The sequence below is a fragment of the Pseudogymnoascus destructans genome (assembly GCF_001641265.1).
Source record: "Pseudogymnoascus destructans isolate 20631-21 unplaced genomic scaffold scaffold_26, whole genome shotgun sequence".
In the NCBI taxonomy this organism is placed as follows: Eukaryota; Fungi; Ascomycota; class Leotiomycetes; order Thelebolales; family Thelebolaceae; genus Pseudogymnoascus; species Pseudogymnoascus destructans.
Genome location: NW_020167545.1, coordinates 156254 through 175313, shown reverse-complemented (window position 1 = coordinate 175313; position 19060 = coordinate 156254). Strand labels below are relative to the sequence as shown.

The 19060-nt window shown below is 52.4% G+C and overlaps 7 protein-coding genes across 7 annotated transcripts; 3 read left to right on the top strand and 4 right to left on the bottom strand.

Moving 5' to 3' along the window:
• Positions 1-396: 396 nt before the first annotated feature.
• VC83_08431 (uncharacterized protein) lies at positions 397-3584 on the bottom strand. Its single transcript, XM_024471983.1, has 2 exons — positions 1988-3584; positions 397-1939 (listed from the first exon to the last, which is right to left on the bottom strand). Exons 1-2 carry the CDS (start codon positions 3113-3115, stop codon positions 821-823), a joined length of 2247 nt encoding a protein of 748 aa, XP_024320401.1. The 5' UTR covers positions 3116-3584; the 3' UTR covers positions 397-820.
• A 519-nt stretch (positions 3585-4103) lies between these two features.
• On the top strand, positions 4104-5524 carry HST2 (Sir2 histone deacetylase Hst2; the record flags this gene model as incomplete). Its single annotated transcript, XM_024471982.1, has 2 exons — positions 4104-5306; positions 5366-5524. 2 exons carry the CDS (start codon positions 4104-4106, stop codon positions 5522-5524), a joined length of 1362 nt encoding a protein of 453 aa, XP_024320400.1.
• A 577-nt stretch (positions 5525-6101) lies between these two features.
• On the bottom strand, positions 6102-6958 carry RHO3 (Rho GTPase; the record flags this gene model as incomplete). Its single annotated transcript, XM_024471981.1, has 4 exons — positions 6102-6589; positions 6663-6712; positions 6775-6825; positions 6909-6958. The coding sequence occupies 4 exons, from the start codon at positions 6956-6958 to the stop codon at positions 6102-6104; spliced, it is 639 nt and encodes a 212-aa protein (XP_024320452.1).
• Positions 6959-7463: 505 nt separating this feature from the next.
• Positions 7464-9800, bottom strand: CWC25 (RNA-splicing factor). Its single transcript, XM_024471980.1, has one exon. The coding sequence runs from the start codon at positions 9625-9627 to the stop codon at positions 8230-8232; it is 1398 nt and encodes a 465-aa protein (XP_024320453.1). The 5' UTR covers positions 9628-9800; the 3' UTR covers positions 7464-8229.
• A 115-nt stretch (positions 9801-9915) lies between these two features.
• VC83_08427 (uncharacterized protein) lies at positions 9916-11648 on the top strand (the record flags this gene model as incomplete). Its single annotated transcript, XM_024471979.1, has 3 exons — positions 9916-10086; positions 10141-10360; positions 10422-11648. The coding sequence occupies exons 1-3, from the start codon at positions 10040-10042 to the stop codon at positions 11646-11648; spliced, it is 1494 nt and encodes a 497-aa protein (XP_024320444.1). The 5' UTR covers positions 9916-10039.
• Positions 11649-14973: 3325 nt separating this feature from the next.
• VC83_08426 (uncharacterized protein) lies at positions 14974-18021 on the top strand. The gene is made up of 4 exons (XM_024471978.1): positions 14974-15619; positions 15673-15759; positions 15813-15876; positions 15989-18021. Exons 1-4 carry the CDS (start codon positions 15326-15328, stop codon positions 17242-17244), a joined length of 1701 nt encoding a protein of 566 aa, XP_024320445.1. The 5' UTR covers positions 14974-15325; the 3' UTR covers positions 17245-18021.
• VC83_08425 (uncharacterized protein) lies at positions 17963-18794 on the bottom strand (the record flags this gene model as incomplete). Its single annotated transcript, XM_024471977.1, has 2 exons — positions 17963-18349; positions 18708-18794. 2 exons carry the CDS (start codon positions 18792-18794, stop codon positions 17963-17965), a joined length of 474 nt encoding a protein of 157 aa, XP_024320446.1.
• Positions 18795-19060: the final 266 nt, after the last annotated feature.

Genomic DNA, 19060 nt, shown 5'->3' with positions numbered 1-19060 from the left:
ACACACGCGCAGCAGGGAATAAAAATGTACGTGTGCCATACACACGGGTGGAACATTTTCAATAATCAATGTGTGCACTGACGGGGGCGGCCAAAGTGCCCTGTTAGACACCCCTCATGATAACCCAGCGCGATCCTTCGCGCGGGCGGCGGGACTGCTACAGAACAAGCATTGTTTCAAGAAATTACCGTGGTCTATCTTACGCTTAGTCAATTGTATCAATCAAACCGCGTAGTCTAGCTCTGGAAGTTGCTTGGAGACACTGTTGCCCCATGGAGTTGTTGTCTCCCCTTGGAGCTGACGCGCAGCGGGCTCCGGCCCGCTGCCACATGTCTTGCGTCTGGACGCACAACATTAGCTAACAACAGTGGGTCAGGTCAGGGTCAGTCACAGTTCTTTCGAATGAAGTCATTAAGATCTTGGATCGCAATCAAATTCCACATGCTACAAACGCCGCCTTGCCACCCATCCAAAGGACCCAGCCGCAGTATAGCGAAAGTTCAGCACAAGGCTTCCCAAAAAAAAAACACAATTATCGACGTCGCGCCCCCCGACAACAGGGTATCGAACCCTCCTCAAATACGCCGACAAGGTAGGCCCTAATGTTATATCCACTCCCAGTATATTCACAAACCTATTAAAGAGAGAACCCCCCCCCCCGGCACGCGCCGGACCGTGCTCGGCCCGTCCCCTAAAACGCCGAACCTGCAATGCACGCGTGCATGCTTTAAAGCAACCGAGACAAAGGAAAGATCGCCGTGCTAATGAATGCTTGACGCCGGCTGGATTACGTGAATTGTTGGCTCAAAATACTTGGAAATCATCGCTCGCCTTTCTGCCACCCGTTCATGTATGCCATCAATCCCATGCCGAGAAGAACGACCCCGATCATGGACGCGTAAGGAGCTGAGTGTTCGAGTAGCCGTTGATCGTGGCCGCCGGGGTGATGTTGTAAAGCGGTGACAGGCTGATTCTCGGGAGGTTTGGTGACATGTGGCGTCGATATGGTACCGTTTTGGCCAATATCTTTTGTCGCCGGTGGTAGTTCTTCTACCCGTTTGTCCGCCTCAGTAGTCAACGAGGCAGCTGCATTCGAGGCAGACAGAGCTGCCTTAGCACGTTCAGCCGTCTCTCGTCTTGCCTGATCATCCGCCCTGATCTTCTGAACCATCTCTGCCAATGACTTCCTCCCATCATCTCTTTCTGTCTCTGCAGTATCTGCACGCTGTCGATAAGTCTCCATTTGCAGCTTCATTTCCTTCATTTCAACCATCATCAGTTCCAGCTTCTCCTGTAAAGTATTCGTAGATGCCTCCACATTTTCAGCGTTCAAGGTACTCGACTTGGCCTCTTCTGCGGCTATAGATTTCAGACCCACAACCTCTGGGGTGACTTCTTTCGGTGGTTCAAACGCCTCGTCAACTATTGGGCCGCCCTTGGCAAACCCATTCACATGTATCCTGGTTGATTCTTCTTCAAGCCTCTTCGCCAGTTCTTCGGCAGCCTGCCTCGCCTCCCGCTCCTCTTGAAGCATCTTCTCTAGAGTACGCATCCGCTCACTTTGTTCGTCAATTTCTCTCTTTGCCGATTCTAGCGATTCTATGAGCGCAATAATTTGGCTTGAGGATTCTTTGACTGGAGACGCCGACGTTGCAGATCGTGGCCGTTCTGTATTCGAGCGCTTCAAAGACGTCTCAGATGTCTGTACCCGAGGCGCATCCGGCTTCTCTGGCAGCGGCTGCTGGGGTGGTGGTGCAGGCGGGTCGCTGAAGCGCGGCTTCGCATCGATCTTGAATGAGACGCCATTGGGTTGGTGGGACTTGATGGGCTCCTCCGGCATTTCTTCCTCTTTAAATAACTGCTGCGAGACCAAGGTGTCCAAGAACAATTCGGTGCGAGAAAGATCGTTATTCTGTAGTTTAGCGTGCCTCACCTCATTCTGAACATTGATTAGCTTGTATCTAATAACAGTTAGGAGCGTACCTACTGTTAGTCTTTTCATTATCTGCTCGGTCGTTACAGGCGTTAACCAGAAGTTCATTGGGCGTTGTGCGGCTTGCATTACACCCGGGCCTGGTGCACGCCCATTGTTCATAATCGATCCTTGACTGTTCGTTCTGCCTCGTACCATTCCATTCTGCGAGGGAAGCATGAGGACTCCATTTGCAGGATCGAGATCGCCGAAGTTCATATCGAGGACATTATTTGTAGCGCCCAGAAAGCCAGCGTGCTCAACCTTTGCCGCAACCTTGTGATGGACTACCGTCTTCTGATCTTCGCTGACTATATCAATTCCCAGCTCTAGATGATCTTGAGTCTGAAGCTCATGGGGTTCTGAGTCTCGGTTCTCGGGTGATAGCCGTGCACCATTGACAAACGTCCCGTTCGAAGACCTGATATCACGAATCCAGACCTTGCCGTTTCTATCCGCCCAAATCTCTGCATGCTGCCTTGATAGGACCTTGGAGTCAAAGAATCCATTGGTGGCGGTCGGTGACGACTTCGCATTTGTCTGTCGCCCAATACGTAGATTATCTGGGTAATACGGAACAGTGATAGTTTTGCGTTCAAACGTCCCATTCATCGACAAAAGGTATAATACGGGGTTCCCATCATTGGGCGGTGCGCCCGCTCGGGCTCCATTCTGTTGTTGAGGCGGATTTTGAAGGTTTGAAGGGATGACAGAGTGTGGTTGCTGCTGCATCGACGATATGGACGAGGCAGCAGAGGCTCCACCTGGAGCAAGGATCGACTGAGGACGCGCCGATGTGATTCCCGATACTGGTTCTGACTTGCTCACAGGCCACGGCCCAGTTCTCTGTGGCTTTTTCCGCGTCCCCGCCGTGCTCGACCACGTACCGACGTCACTCAGGGGATTTAAGCTTTCGGTCGATTGTTGGGAGGTATTCGACATCGTAGACGTACCCGAGGACGAGGTCGATGAGTTAGAGGAGAGGGAGGATGATGAATTGGCGCGCTGTACACTCTTTCGCGGCATGAACATCCGAGCGACTTCGTCGGGGTTCATAGAATTGAGGGCTCTTTGACCATTAGAACTCCATTGCGTCCGATTGAGTGGTTGCTGGAAACTCGGTGGGTTCGCAACAGCCGTCATCTGTGCTCCTATCAAGAGAGTGTAACGACAGATATATCCTAGGAGAAGATTCCTCCGGCGCGTTGTCGTGTGACCACGGTCCTTCTCATTCGCGTCGTTCTTGGGGACCCAGCAATGTCGGATTTGAGCTCAGGTGCGGTGATATACAAATCTGGACTTGGATACTGTGATATACGGATTCGATCTAGGCCTCAGCAGCGCTAGGAAGGCCGGAGATGAGGTTATTCGAGGGAGCTTCGCTTTGGTTAGCCAGGGGAGCTATCGTGTGACGACAACGACGAGGGATTGGCGAAGGTCGAGTTGGAGTGGATAGCGTCTTGTGCATGAGTTGACGAAGTCAGTGCGAGGATTGAGATGCGTCTTCTAGCACCGGAGTTGTCGCTGGGGGGTTTGTTGTCGATGGATATTTATTTGTCTGATGTACGGGAGTAGCGTCGCTCCACTTGTTCACAACTTCACACTGTGAGGAGGTTCGCCAAGACTGTTGGTGTAGGCGACCAACGCTGTAGAACAAGTAGCTGGACGACATTAATTTCTCATGTTATGTGACCGGCTTGTTCGCGCTTCAGGTATATGGATATAGTTTCAGCTCTACATTTGAAATATATTCATACACCTTTACATATTTACTTACGTATTTAGGTGAAATTAAAACTTCAAAATAGTTTAGGGGTTTTACTATCGTTAGTTGGAGGAACCACAACACCAAAGTTTCGTCGTAGTTGGCGCTTTAACTTACGGCGAAAGGTCGAAAGCGCATCAGTTGCCTGAATGGTGTACCGTAGAGTAATACGGTCTGGAAAGCCGCCGTACAAAAGAACCACAAGTGCAGAAAGTCCAGACCAGGGAATGGCCCGAAGCGTTTTGGGGATTACCCACCAAAATTCAACCCGCCGTCCACCAATCACTCTCCAGCGATATAAATATTTATGATTTCTCGACTTTGAAGCCTTCCCCAAACGACCCCCGCCCTGCCCTCACCGCAAAAATGGGCCAAGACTCCTCCCACGAGCTGGTCGACGAGGCCCTTCCCTCCCAAACCCTCCAAGACCGCACCATCAGCTCCGTCGCCTCTTACCTCAAATCCGGCAAAGCCAAGCGCGTCGTCGTCCTCACCGGCGCCGGCATCTCCACCAGCGCCGGGATCCCCGACTTCCGCTCCCCCGACACGGGGCTCTACTCGAACCTCGCGAGGCTGAACCTGCCCTACCCAGAGGCGGTATTTGACATCTCCTTCTTCCGCCAGAACCCGGCGCCGTTTTATATGCTCGCCCAGGAGCTGTATCCGGGGAAATATAAACCGACGGTGGCGCATGCCTTTATTGCGTTGCTGGCGAAGAAGGGGCTGTTGCATATGCTGTTGACGCAGAATATTGATTGTTTGGAGCGCGCGGCGGGGGTGCCGCCGGAGAAGGTTGTTGAGGCGCATGGAAGCTTTGCGTCGCAGGGGTGCATTGATTGCAAGACTGAATACCCAGGCGAGTTCATGAGGGAGTTCGTCAAGTCGGGAGATATCCCGTACTGCGAAGACGAAGCGTGCGGTGGGCTTGTTAAGCCGGATATCACATTTTTCGGGGAATCGCTGCCTCAGAGGTTTCATATGAACACACATGTGCCGGCCCAGGCAGACCTGATGATCATCATTGGAACCAGCCTCAGTGTTCACCCCTTCGCATCTCTGCCGGATATGGCGCTGGAAGGAACCCCAAGGGTCTTACTAAACATGGAGAGGGTAGGGACCCTAGGGAGCAGGCCTGATGACGTTCTATTGCTAGGGGACTGCGATGGGCAGGTCCGGAGGCTGGCAGATGAGTTGGGTTGGAGGGACGAGCTGGAAGCAGTTTATAAGGGGGTTGGTGGGCCTGAAGCAGAGAGGGAGCCTGCGACGCCTAGTGCCAAGCAGGAGGCACTGGAAGATGAGATTGAGAAGTTGACGGCGGAGGTTGAGCAGGCCCTGAAGCTCTCGAATGGACATAAGAGCGTTGATCACAAGAGCGTTGATCACGCTCTGAAGATCTCAGATGGACATAAGAATTGGTTAGAGAAGCACCTGGCCACGAAGCTGGCTACAGGAGCACCTACCGAGGCCGTGTCACCGGCGAATGATGTGAAAACACAAAGACAAGACACCCAGAAGCCAGACGTAGAGGAGCGGGCACAAAACCGAGTAGTGACCACGTCTCGGAAGCTGGTAAAACTGGCGACACAACCGTGATAAGTTCCACAGTGACAGAGTCTGACATTCACAAGGCGCCGGCGCAAGAAGAATCTTCGTTATCGAAAGAAACAGAGAACAATGCCGCTACGTCGAGTATACCAGTACAGACTAAAGGGAAGACGACAGCATCAACAGAGCCCGAAGTAGACGATGATCACTCCATACCGCCTGGTTCAGAGCCTTCTACATAATGAAGTCGTCTGTCTCTTTCTCGACTGCTGGCACCTATAGAATTGTAGAACCCTTCTGTGAAGCATATATAACAGCTGAAGCAACCATCATTGCTTGACAGCCCGGCGAAAGTATACACGAGCTCAAATTATCCAAGAATAGATAGACCAGAATACAAAATGGCAAGGTTGCCAGCACCATCGGTAAGTCTAGAAAAGTTTTAAACAACAAATCAGTGCGCCCATATACAAGGCCAATATACAAACAAATACAGTGCAGTAAAATTGACGACGATCCGGCTCCAAATCTGCCTCCCCAAAGAGCCTAGCCAAGATCCCACATCTTCCAATATATGCAAATCCCATAATTATTTAGCATGTGTGGTGGCCCGTAGTGTGTATCGCCATAAAAAACCCCCAAGTGTGCGAGCCTCGCAACCAAGAACCTTGCCCGCCTCGGCGAAACAATAGCGTCGTAGAAGAAAGAAAAAGAAGTATTAATATAAAAAAACCCGCATATAAGCAGGGATGGCGCTCAACCTATCCACCAACGCCGATACGCCTCGCTGAACACCACCAACCGTCGCGCGCGCCTCCCTCACATCACCACACACTTCGAGTTGTCCTTCCCACCAACCCCCTTCACCGAAAGCGCCACCCTCGCCGCCTCCGTAAACGCCTCATTAACCCCTCTGTTCCGCATAGCCGAGCACTCGAGATACCTCAGCGCCCCAATGCGCCTCGCGACCTCAAGGCCTTGCTGGTAGGTGATACACTCCTTCTTCTCCATCCCAACCTGGTGGCCGTCACCCGCGACGACGACTGGTTCTTCCTCAGCCGCGTCGTCGTTCTCGCGGAGGTCGCATTTCAGGGCTACCAGGACGAGTTTGACGCCCGGGCAGTTCTCCGCGATCTCGCCGACCCATTTGGACTCGATGTTTTCGAGGGAGTCTTTGGATTCGACGGAGAAACAGAGCATGATTGCGTGCGTGTCGTCGTAGGAGAGGGAGCGGAGACGGTCGAATTCTTCTTGACCTGCGGTGTCCCAGAGGGAGAGCTCGATGTGGACGTTGTCTACGAAGATGTCTGGAGAGAGGGGGGGGGGTTGGGTTAGCAGGGTGTGGGTGGGTAATGAGGGGGTGAGTGGTGGTGTTCTTACCATGGACGTAGTTCTCGAAGACTGTTGGCTCGTAGACGGTGGGGAAGTATCTGAGGTGTGGGCGTTAACTCCTATTGTGTGTTGTGGTGATTTGCACATGCAGATTTCTTACCCTCGCGTGAAGACATTTAGCAACGACGTCTTTCCGCTTGCGCCGTCGCCCCTGGGATCTGGTCAGTATTTCGGAGACGATCGCATGTTGGCTCGCCCGGATTGGAGTCGCTCAATGGGGGCGTGTCAACGTACAGTAGGACCAGCTTGCGCTGGGTGGTCTTGCTTCCGCCGCAGAGCTGCATAGTCGATGAGGAGCGAAAGGGTGAGAGGCTGATCGCGGCGAGCACGATGAGAGGGTTTGGGTATAACCTATTGAGATATAAGGGTGTTGACAGTGTTGTTGACAGTGTTGTTGACAGTGGACGATGTGTCTGTGAGATTGGGGAAGTGCAAGCGTGGTGGAGGTGAAGGCATATGGTTACGTAGTATACTTTTAGTCGCAAGGTTGTACTTCAATCCATAGGCGAGAACGTGGAGATGAGCGAGTTGACAGGAGGAGTCGGGGCCAATTGGGCCGGCACTGGCAGCCGCCCAGAGCGACTAAGTTGATGTGAAGTTAGTCAGAGATCCACAGAAGACAACACGGACAACAACACGGACAACAACACGGACAACAACAACAACACGGACAACAACACGGACAACAACACGGACAACAACACGGACAACAACACGGACAACAACACGGACAACAACACGGACAACAACACGGACAACAACACGGACAACAACACGGACAACAACACGGACAACAACACGGACAACAACACGGACAACAACACGGACAACAACACGGACAACAACACGGACAACAACACGGACAACAACACGGACAACAACACGGACAACAACACGGACAACAACACGGACAACAACACGGACAACAACACGGACAACAACACAGATAACACGGACAACAACATAGACAACACAGCCAGGGTGTACATGACAGCAAATTTCCGAGGTTCTTTTATCATTTTCGTGGCATCAACAACTTATGTGATATATCAGAACCTGATATATATCACTGGTGCTAAATCCACATCCACAGCTAAGTTACTACTCGATCAGGCTCTCCACATATGTGCCGTACCTTGCAGCAAGCAAACTCCCTCTCGCAGCACGGCAATTAAATTGATTGGAGCTTCACAGTCCAGTGGGATCAAATCCAGCGGGGTAAATATATATTGGACGCTGCGGAGCTGTTTGCAAATCATCGTCATCGTCAGTTACTCAGATACAGCACGCATGGTACTGTACATCCAGGCCTCAACACGTGGCTGATGATCTACGCCTGCTGATTGTTTGTTCCTTGCTCGAATGATTTGATTCTGGATGTTTTTCCAGTGCCTGTATATGAAGTTGGCCATCTACGACAGGAGATTTGCCGATAGTTATGTGCTATTTGCCTGTATATATACCGCATGTATGCCGTACCAAGAGTGACTGACTGACTGTGCATGGACTCCCTTCAAGAGTACAATAGTCCCACACGGCCCAGTGCCCCCCCTCTTTAATCATCCCGCTGAAGTCCCTGCCGTCCTCTCCCGATACGATCGGCAAGCCCCATACTTCCCACTTTCTGATGCATCCCATTCACGAAATCCGCCTTATCGCTATACTTAGACGACTTCACCCTAGCCGCCTCGTCCGCATCACGATCGATCTTCTCCTTCTCTGCTAGTGCAGCAAGCCGCTTCTCGCGGTCTTGGTCCAACGCTGATGCGTCGTCCCGCATGGCTGCGAGTTTCCGTTGCCGTTCCGCCTCTCGTTCCTCTACACTCTGGCTAGGTGCAGCATTCCGTGGTCGATCATCACCCCGAAATGGGGACCTTTCAGCTTGGCCGGCATTGTGCCCCGTCCTTGGTCTATCTCCGTTTCGTCCCGTTGCATTCCCATCGGACCGCGAATCTCTCTCTCTGTAGGTATCCCGGCGAGGTTGTTGGCCAGGGTACCCTTTTAGTCCCGACCGTTCACGAGAATAAGATCTCCGACGCGGAGATACGGATAATCTGCGAGAGGGCGAAGGACGCCGGTCTCGTCTCGCTTCTCCCATAGGTGGTGTTGGTGATCGCGAATGCCGTCTCCTTCGAGGGGAAGGCGATCGCGAATATCGCCCTCTTCGAGGTGACACTGATCTTTGGCGCCGCCTTCGAGGCGACTCGTCCCTTGAATCACGCTTCTCTCCACCTCTGGTGCTCTCGCGCTCAGGCGAACGGGACCTTGAATCTGCCGTCCTCGATCGTGATCGCCTCCTGCTGTGACGATGCCTACTACTCCTCCCATCTCTCTCGGAATCATCCACCCTTCTGCGCTTATGTCCCCTATCATCCGACGCATCGTCGTGGTGACGCCTGTGATGGTGTCTATGCTTCCTCTCCTTCGTTTTCTCCTTCCGCTCGGGCTCCCCGCCCATAGCCGCAAGTAGTTGCTTCCGCTTGATAGGGTCGTTCATCATCGCTTCGTATGCAGCTTGTTCTTGTCTCTTGATCGCCAACATGGGATCCTCCCTCACTTTCGCCGCCGTGTCCTTTAGAGTATTTGCGTTCTGTAGCGCCATAAAGCTGTCCTCCGAAGCCTGCTTCTCCAGCTTTTTGTGGTCGTTGCCCTTAATCAAGGTATCTATGCGCCTCTTCCCCAGAAGGTATCCCTCCATCTCTTCCGTGGTACCAGACTGCCCGTTCGATGGCCCCTGGTACATCCAGTCGACTCTGTCGACACGCTTTCGGCTCCCTGCTGCTTCGAGCTTTTGCTGAATCTCCTCTTTGGCTCGCTCCTCCTTCAATTCCTTGATTCGAAGTTCGGTCTTTTTGCGTTCGTCTAGCGCTTTCTTCTCTTCCTCCCACACCCTTTTCTGGTTGCTCATGAGCACTGGGTGCCATGACTTCTTCAAATTGAGGTCGCCACCCATCTTGGCGGTGTTGTCAGATTAGCACCAGGTAGGTATTATATAGAAATAAGAAATCATCCAAAGCTGATCCTCTTAAACAGTGCGGTAGGCGCTGGCACAGGGCAGGTCAACTTCTTCGTGTTGTTGAAGGAAAAGGCGACAAGAGTTGCGATTGATAAAACCAGAAGGCTGAGACCGCTCCACAAATATCGCGAGGCGGAAACGTTGGGGCCATAGCGCTAGTACGTTTTAGGCGATAACCAATCGATAAATCGATAGCGACTGGCTGTGAGGGTAGCCTTACGGCACTCTCACCAAACAACCAAACAAGCAGCTCGTCACCGCTCAAAACCACATCTCGGATCTGCGCTGTAGGCATTACATACTGAGGCTATATATTACAGAGGAGCGTGTTTCGCCCCCCGTATTCAAGATGTCCGACGATGGCGACGACTTCATGCAGGATTCAGATGCGGAGGAGTAAGTTATGAAGCTATGCACCTCCGCAAGCTCCGGAATCACTAACATTCTTAGATATGACTTCGAATACGAGGATGATGGAGAGGAAGAGGATGGGGATGTCGATATCGAAAACAAATATTATAATGCGAAGCAGATGAAATCCGAATATCCAGCAGAGGCGATTGAGGAGTTTCTTGAGGTGCCCAAGCTGGAGCAGGACAAGGGCGAGTGGGGGTTTAAAGGACTTAAACAGGCTATCAAGCTTGAGTTTAAGACCGGGAAATATGGCGAGGTATGTTATTGCTATTTTTCAGATTGTGTCGTGATATGGAACTCTGCTAACGCTTACGAAGGCAGTCGAGCACTACAAGGAGCTCCTAACATACGTCAAGTCCGCCGTTACGAGAAATTACTCCGAGAAATCGATAAATAACATGCTCGACTATATTGAGAAGGGATCCGATGACCCTCAAGCCCGGAAATGTATGGAGGACTTCTACTCTCAGACGCTCGAATCATTCCAGAGCACCAACAACGAAAGGCTGTGGCTCAAGACAAATATCAAGCTCGCAAAGCTATTCCTCGACCGGAAAGATTACACATCTCTAATGAAGAAGGTACGGGAGCTTCACAGGGCTTGTGAGAGGGAGGACGGCGCGGACGACCCAAATAAAGGCACATACTCGCTGGAGGTCTACGCAATGGAGATCCAGATGTATGCGGATACCAAGAATAATAAGCAGCTGAAGCGTCTGTACGAGAGAGCGCTCAAGGTGCGATCAGCTGTGCCGCATCCAAAAATCATGGGCATTATCCGAGAATGCGGTGGTAAGATGCACATGAGCGAGGAGAACTGGAAGGACGCGCAGAGCGACTTCTTCGAATCGTTCCGGAACTACGATGAAGCTGGGTCTCTGCAGAGGATCCAGGTTCTGAAGTATCTCGTCCTCACGACTATGCTGATGAAGTCGGACATCAACCCGTTCGAGTCACAGGAGACCAAGCCGTACAAGGGCGACGCGAGAATCGCTGCTATGACTGATTTAGTGGACGCATACCAGAGGGACGACATCCAGAAATACGAGTCCGTCTTACACACCAACACCGATCTCCTCGCCGACCCCTTCATCGCCGAAAACATCGACGAAGTCACGCGCAACATGCGCACCAAAGCGGTCCTCAAGCTCATCGCGCCCTACACCCGCTTCCGGCTCTCCTTCATCTCCAAGCAGCTCTCGATCTCCATCCCGGAAGTGCAAGACATCCTGGGCTTCCTGATCGTCGACAAGAAAGTGCACGGGCGCATCAACCAGCACGAAGGCACGATGGAGGTTGACGACGCCGCCGACGAGGAGCACCTGCTGGCGATGCAGAAATGGAGCTCGGCTGTTACGAGCCTGTACCAGATGGTCTTCAGGGACGGTGAGGGCTTCAAGGCGCCGCAGTCCGCGGATATGGGGTTAGCGGACGATCAAGCTGAGATGGTCCCATCGGTGCAGGGGAGGGGCGCGACGAGGAACACGGGCCAGAAGAGGGGCCAGGCCTTCCAGGGGCGGGGGAAGGGTGGCGTTTTTGCATGATTTTGGGGGATTGGGAGTGGGGAGGGTGCTTGGGGTGGAGGGACCCCGGCAGAAATCGGAGATCTGCACTCGATGGCTCTCCCAGTGCGAATTGTCGCGATAGGGGGAGGGGAGGGCGGGGGGGGGGGGTTCAGGACCTGGGCCCTGACCGGATTGCATAACATGATTGCATACCGAAAGAGGAAAGATATTTGACACCCTTGCAATATCCCTACTAGCGTATTTCCAATTGCATGCCAAACCTGGTACATAGGGACTGTTTTTTGGTCTTCTTATGTCCTGGCGTTACATAAATATTAAATATGCAACGTAGGTGCATACAAGAACATACAATTACATAACTTAGCTAAAGCACTTTAGATTACACTCACGTGATTGCACTAACTATAGAGAGAAAGGCCAATTTTAGGGTAGCCTGTCAATGGCTTAACCTAAAACCTATTCTAATATATGCAAATCATGTTATTCTTATGCTATTTGAGCGAAACCCTCTAGTATGTAACCCCCGTACGAAGGACAGGCAGGTAGGTCTAGTTGGCGCCCCTCTCCCCTCTCCTCGCTTGCCGAATAATGTGGGGATTTAATCGCGGGTTGATTGTGTGTGTGTGTGTGAAGCCGTGGGAAAGGGAACTTTGACTGATGAAAGGAGAGAGTCAAGTGGGGACAGGACATGAGGCCTCCAGTTCCTTGCGGGTCCCGGAGTAGAGAAGTAATAAAAAATGCGTGCCGTGAATGCCGTGAAGCCGTGAAGCCGTGATGCCGTGGATGTTATGAAACCATCGGCTATTGACTATGGGGCTATTGACTATGGGGCTATTGACTATGGGGCTATTGACTATGGGGTTTCTTGGAAGATTAGTAATGCGATGAAACAAACACCATCGAATCGCCTTCACTGCTATGTAGTATACTTTGCTGGCTGATAGGACAGACTATCAGCTCTTACTGCTTACTGTGTCCATTAGTATGCGTAGCGTCAGCGTCCTGCCACTACACGTGTCTAGCTTGTGACCATAGCTCGGCCAAGGGCTGCTTCCATAGCTCTGCGTGCTGGTTTTCAGCGCGCGTAAGAGCAATAAATGGACGTGTGACCGGTCTCTGGGGTTGAGGTTGAGGGACTTCCCTTTCCCATGCATGGGCTGTTCGGGGGGGGGAGGGGGTTGGTGGCCTGCCTCTACAAATCGCCGGGCATCAGGACGCAGCCTAGGCGGGACGAGGCGGGAGCTAGCTGCCGACTATGAACCTGGCCTCCCTGGCATCCCTCCCTCTCTCTCTCTCTGTGGGTGGTCCGGCGTCGTTCGAGGCCGTTTAGTCTGGCCCTGGCCGAGGGGCAGTAGTGATCTGCATTATGGAGGACCAGAAGTGTATAGCTCTTGCGAGGGGGGGGTGCGGTGAATCGGCGGGGTTGTGGGTTGTGGGTTGTGGGTGTGGGTGTGGGTGGCAGGGTAAGCGGTGGCTTGTCCAAGTGCTTCACGACTATTGTTGGTGCTGCCATTGCTCCATGCGACCCCTCGATTATGTACACCCATGTAAGCAGACCAACGAGTCTAACTTGGATAGTTTACTGTCTTGCCTGCTTTGCCCATCCCATGCAGCAGCTTCCCGCCCTCCCCTCCCTTTGCTCGCGCATCTCGCCGGTTCATTATATGCGACCATCCGAAGCCGAGTAAGACGGGAAAAGCACGAACGCCTGCCATTATCAGGTTTGGCCGCGACCGAGAGGTAACCGGGTGGAAGGGTCACAAACAGGGTAGGATGTGTTAGGGATGTACGTTTTTGTGTTGCGGTGGGCAAGCATAGATGCTGGGGCTAAAAAGGGCCTTCAGTCAGACAGGTCTCTGAGGAAAACAAGTACCTATTTTCACTGTTTTCCACCATTCCAGCGCTATGTATGGTAATTTGAAGTAAGTGGAGGCCGCAGTGGAGAAGTAGCCGCGCGCTACGGCTCAGGTTGGTTGGAGATTTGTCTCGGCAAGAAAAGTGTTGGTTGGAAGTGACATTGTTGGATTATGAAGTGGATGAGAGTTGACGATGGTGGAGGATGGGTGGAGGCGCTGTAACGGGGACTCAGCTATGCCCCCCCCCAATACCCATACCTATCCCCTACCCCCCCCCAAATACCTATCCCCCTACCCCCCCCCATACCCCTTCCCCATACCCCCCCCATACCCCCCCATACCCCCCATACCCCCCCATACCCCCCCATACCCCCCATACCCCCCATACCCCCCCATACCCCCATACCCATACCTATCAACCTCCCCCCCAATACCCCCCCATACCCATACCCATACCCATACCCATATCCATAACTCCTCATCCCACGGTCCATTTAGTTTAGTTAGTCGGCAGGGGAGTATATATCTCTCTCTACGGCTATCTATAATGTATGAGGTTTTATGTATGTAGGATGTCTGTATTGTAAGGTATCTAAAGTATTGTACTACCCCTCCATACATACCATACCGTACGTACAGTACTATCCTGTCCTATCAAAATAACTCCCACCAGCCCATACGCCAGCCCATCACAAGCCATAAAGTGGTCGACACTCTACTCACCCCCTACTCACCCCCTACTCACCCCCTACTCACCCCCTACCCCCTACTCTGACTCCCCCCCCATCAAATCATCCATCATCAGCCAGCCTTCGACTTACTACCCTCCCTCAATATATATAATTATACTCACGTGCAGAATTTGTCGGTTTCAGCATGCCCGTGGTCGCATAAACACACCGAAGCTCGCAGCTGCCAGGATACAGAATAGATTGGCTCCGATATCCCTCCCCAATACACCTTCGAGCTCTCTCCTCCCCCCCCCCCCCCCCCCCTCTCTCTCTCATCTTGCGACGTGCCTTTTGCGCCGGTAAAGAAGGGTCTCCTCAACGGCAGCACGCATGAGGGTGGAGACTACACGGGCGCTGAGCTACTCTAAATACCCCGTCGACCCTCATCCAAGACGAAGCGAGCGCGCTCTCTCGCTCTGCAACTCTCTCCATTTGCTCTTCCCGCTTCCACCATCCTCCGACTTCATCTGGCCCGAAGACTCCTCCTCCGCAGTATCTCCACGACCTCCACATCCCTTTGGCCGTCATCCGGCAACAGGTATACCCGGGTGCAACCGATGCGGAATTGGAATAGTTAATTGATCCTCGTTGACTATCTCGCCCTCGTCATCAGACGCTGCAATTAATGCGTTATTGACACTCGTTCCCAGCCATCGAAGCCACTCGCAGCCATCGAAGCCACTCGCAGCCATCGAAGTCACTCGCAGCCATCGAAGCCACTCGCAGCCATCGAAGCCACTCGTTGCCATCGAAGCCACTCGCAGCCATCGAAGCCACTCGTTGCCATCCATACTGCCGGCTTCCACTTCGCTGTTGCGCGAGCTCGACAAAGCGTTGATAAAAGAGGAGCCTATTTGGAGCTTTGAAAGAACATACCGTATCGCGCATTCATATATCGTCTTGGGGCAGTACACGAATTATACACTGCCAGGACTCCATACCACAAAATTAAAGAGTACGGACATATCGAAAGCCCGAGCGACTAGTGGCTTATCTTCGCCTTAAACGCACAGTATCGTCCGTTCTCCGTTCTCCGTTCCGTTCTCCGTCCTCCCGTTCGTGCCTACTTTACAATAAAGGAACAGACTTTCCAGTCTTTAGCGGGGAGATGTTTCAACCGCAAGCGACCCCGTTCACGTCCTTTGCGTACACCTCTTCAATACCAAACAATAACCCACATGGTGACTATAGCTTCCAAGCCGCGACGTCCAATCTGGGGTTAAACAGCAGAGGGCCGACCACCTTCGACGAGCCGATCTTCAACACCGTTGGCTCATTCGGCGGCAATTTGAACCAACTTAATCTACCTCAGCGCTACAACAACACAATGAATACCCCGCCTGTTGCCGGTGACTTGGAGGCCCAAGAGGCGCTTGCAAGAGAGTATCAACCAGACTTAAAAGTAGGACCTCGTTTCTGCTTTGACCTGAGCCCAATGAACTTACAGTCTGATAGGGACCCTTGGTTAGGCCCAAGAAGAGCAGTCATGCCATCACGGAGGAATACGCAAAAGCTGACCCGATCTACGTTGCCAAAACTGCGGTATGTTGGCTTCACCTGTGTATAGTAATCATTACTGACTTGCTGCCCCAAAGAAATTGCCGCAGACTTACAGCCACTACCGACCTGTACTTGGCGATGGCAACTGTGGATGGCGTGGTATGTATTCTCATTCATATATTCACTTGCACATTTCCTTCCAGACTCAGCTGCAAATATATTTTGCATCCTCAGATCAGTTTATGATGGAGCAAGGTACTGACTTCTCTAGCGATTGGCTACTCATACTTCGAGACGCTCCAGAAGCTGGGTAGCAAAGACCAGCTCGAAGAAGAGATCGCACGTATGATGTCACTAACAAGTTTCATTGAAACATGGTGTGGCTACCAAGAATGGCTCTTTGAGGACATGAGAGAGGAAGTGCTCAACCTTTTGAGCGACCTTGCTGCCACGGTGCATGTGGGGCCGACGTCTGATTCGGATTCAATAATCCTCCTACGCTTTAACGACGAGGAGATTTCCAATGCCATTATCTACTACTTCAGACTGCTTGCCAGCGCGTGGCTCAAGGCCAACGCTGTCACCTACAGAGATTTTATCCCAGATGGACTTGGTGTCGACAACTACAGCAAAAACATGATTGAGCCCGCAAAAACCGAGATTGAACACTTGGGCATGACCCTTCTGATCGATGTCCTAATGAAGCCAGTTGGTATCGCCGTTGAGATAGTTTATCTGGACCGGAGTGAGGGCACCGACGTTAATAGCCATATCATCCAGGCTGAGGATGAAAGTGGCACCCCGATCCACGCTGGAGCCCCCATGGTCCACCTGTTATACCGTCCTGGTCATTATGATATCTTGTATAAGGAGAGGACCCATGTTCTTTCCTTGCGGCAACAACAGATCATCGACGGGGCATCCGCTTCGGCGAATATCCAGGTCAACCGCGCTGGTATCCTCAACCGTGTCCAGGACCCGTCTCCACTTACAAACTTTCACTCCTTTGATCTGTCGGGTATTGCTGGCATACCTGGTCTATCAATGGCGCCTCTCGGTAACCAGGGGTTTACTCCGACATATGCCGCACTTGGTGACTGCAAGCCTGTAATGTCGCCTTCATACTCACTTGATACGTCAGTGTCAACACCAACCATGCCGTCTGTCTCGCCGATATCGGCAGTGCCTTCCCAGGCCTCCAACACACCGATATTCCCTCCCGCAGCATTACCAATACATAGCGGGCCGTCACAACCGCAGCTTACTCGCGCTGTCCCACCCACGCCGACGGAGGCGCCACCGCCAAACCTAGGCAGCCAGTTCAGGCACTCGAAATATGAGTATGAAAGCGACTGGAATGACCCATCGGCGCAGCAATCGTCGTTCCAGACAAACACATTTAAGAACAGTCATTATAACACTGCACACTACAACAACCCCAACTTTCAGCCCGAAGAGTGGTGTCCAGATGACGAAGAAAGACCTCAAGCACCGAGGAGAGACTCGGCGCGGCATAAATCGGCATAAGTTAGCCAGAGGAGATGGCTGGGATTGCAGACTCGCAAGTTTCGTAACAAAATTCACTGGCATACCCGGCAACAAGGATCAGGGAGGAAAAGGAAACAAACTGTCAAGGGACATGGGATATGGGATATGAGAGAGGAAATGGTTTCGACACGTAAGCCTTAATTCGAGATAAGCATCTGCAGATCCTTATCTCTAGGGGCTATACGCCGAATTCAACAGAGCTGGTTGGCTGGTGGGAGCGTTTGGTTGATTAATGAGAAGATGGGGGCGGGGCATAGCTTGGGAAATTTCCAACAGTAATAAATGTTGGCTCTGATAACGCGGCGTTATGGGAAGCGAAATGCAAGGCAACGATTTGATGGATGTCTTGAGGACAGCGATAACTGCGCGTTATTTTTTTTTTGTTTTTTTGACGATGATGATATAACTTTGGGGTTTGTGGGAGTGGGCGTTGATGATGATGTGCAACGTGGTTTGGGGACGAACGGTGCTTCTGACAGTAAACGACGACGGTAATTGATTAGTACGTTGACATGTTGAGCTACGAATTTTACGAATTCCGGGGAATGATGTGATGTGTGTGTTGCGAGATGCAATCGCCGTGAGGTGTGGGATGTGCTGTGCCGCCACACGCTATGGTGTCGGCAGCCTCGTGTATGCTGGATTTTTGGTTTCCCGTCGAAAGTGATAACCACCTCATACCACTATATATCTCTGCCTAAATAGCATCCCCATTCCCCTCCAGGTCCTCCAAACTCCTTACCCCCAACTGCTCCAACACCTCCCCCACCTCCACAGCCCTCACCCCCGCCCCAACCTCCTCCCCAAACTCCTCCACCCAAACCCCCGCAACCTCCCCCAGCGTCTTCTCCATAACCCCTTCCTCAGCAAGGCTGGTAACGCCTTTCCCCTCGATCCCGCAGGCGACGATGCGATCGAACCACCGAAGGTCTGTGCTAACGTTGAAGCCGACGCCGTAGCTCGTTACGTTGCGCCGGAGATGCACGCCGAGGGCTGCGATTTTTTTTTCTCCTCCCTCTTGTCCAGCAACACTCCGATTGTGTCTAGGGTTCACCCATACCCCTGGATCAGCTGTGCGGAACCCCTGGATCCCGTAGTATTTCAGCGTGCGAATCGTCACACTCTCAAGCAACGACACATAACAGCGCGGACTTATCGGCTTCCCAAAACTCGGCGGGTGATTCAACGATATCGTCGGGTAGATAACCAGTTGTCCCGGCCCATGGAATGTAATCAATCCCCCCCTCGAAGCTGGGGTGAAGTCTGCGCCCCATGGGGTGTTTTTGTCGAGAGGCGCGCGGAGGTTGGAAACCAGGCTGGGGGGGTAGGAGAAGGGCAGCTCGCGGCGCCCAGTGGTGTAGATGGGGGGGGTGTGAAGGTGAGGAGGGTGGGGGAGGGAGGGGGGTGGAGGGGGTGTGTTTGTGGGTTAGGAAGGCGCGGACGAGGTGGCGCTGGAGGGATTGGGCGGTGGGGTAGGGGGTTAGGCCGGAGAGGTGGAGGTGTTGGAGATGTTGGAGATGGCCTGGCATGGTGATGAGGGAGGGTGTTTGTTGTGTTAAAAGAGTGCCATGGTTGGAGGTGAGGTTGAGAATGGACGGTGAAAGTGTTGATGCTGCGGGAATTGGCCTCTGGATGGGTACAGCCTTGTTGAGGAGGCTATGGATCTGCCATTATGGTTGGTAGTAGTTGCCGTACTATTATCAGGACGCAGGTCGGTAGGTCCCGCTTAGGTACAGGGGTCTTGATTCTTAGTCAATCCTCATGGCCAATCACAGTGACCTGAAATAAACATATT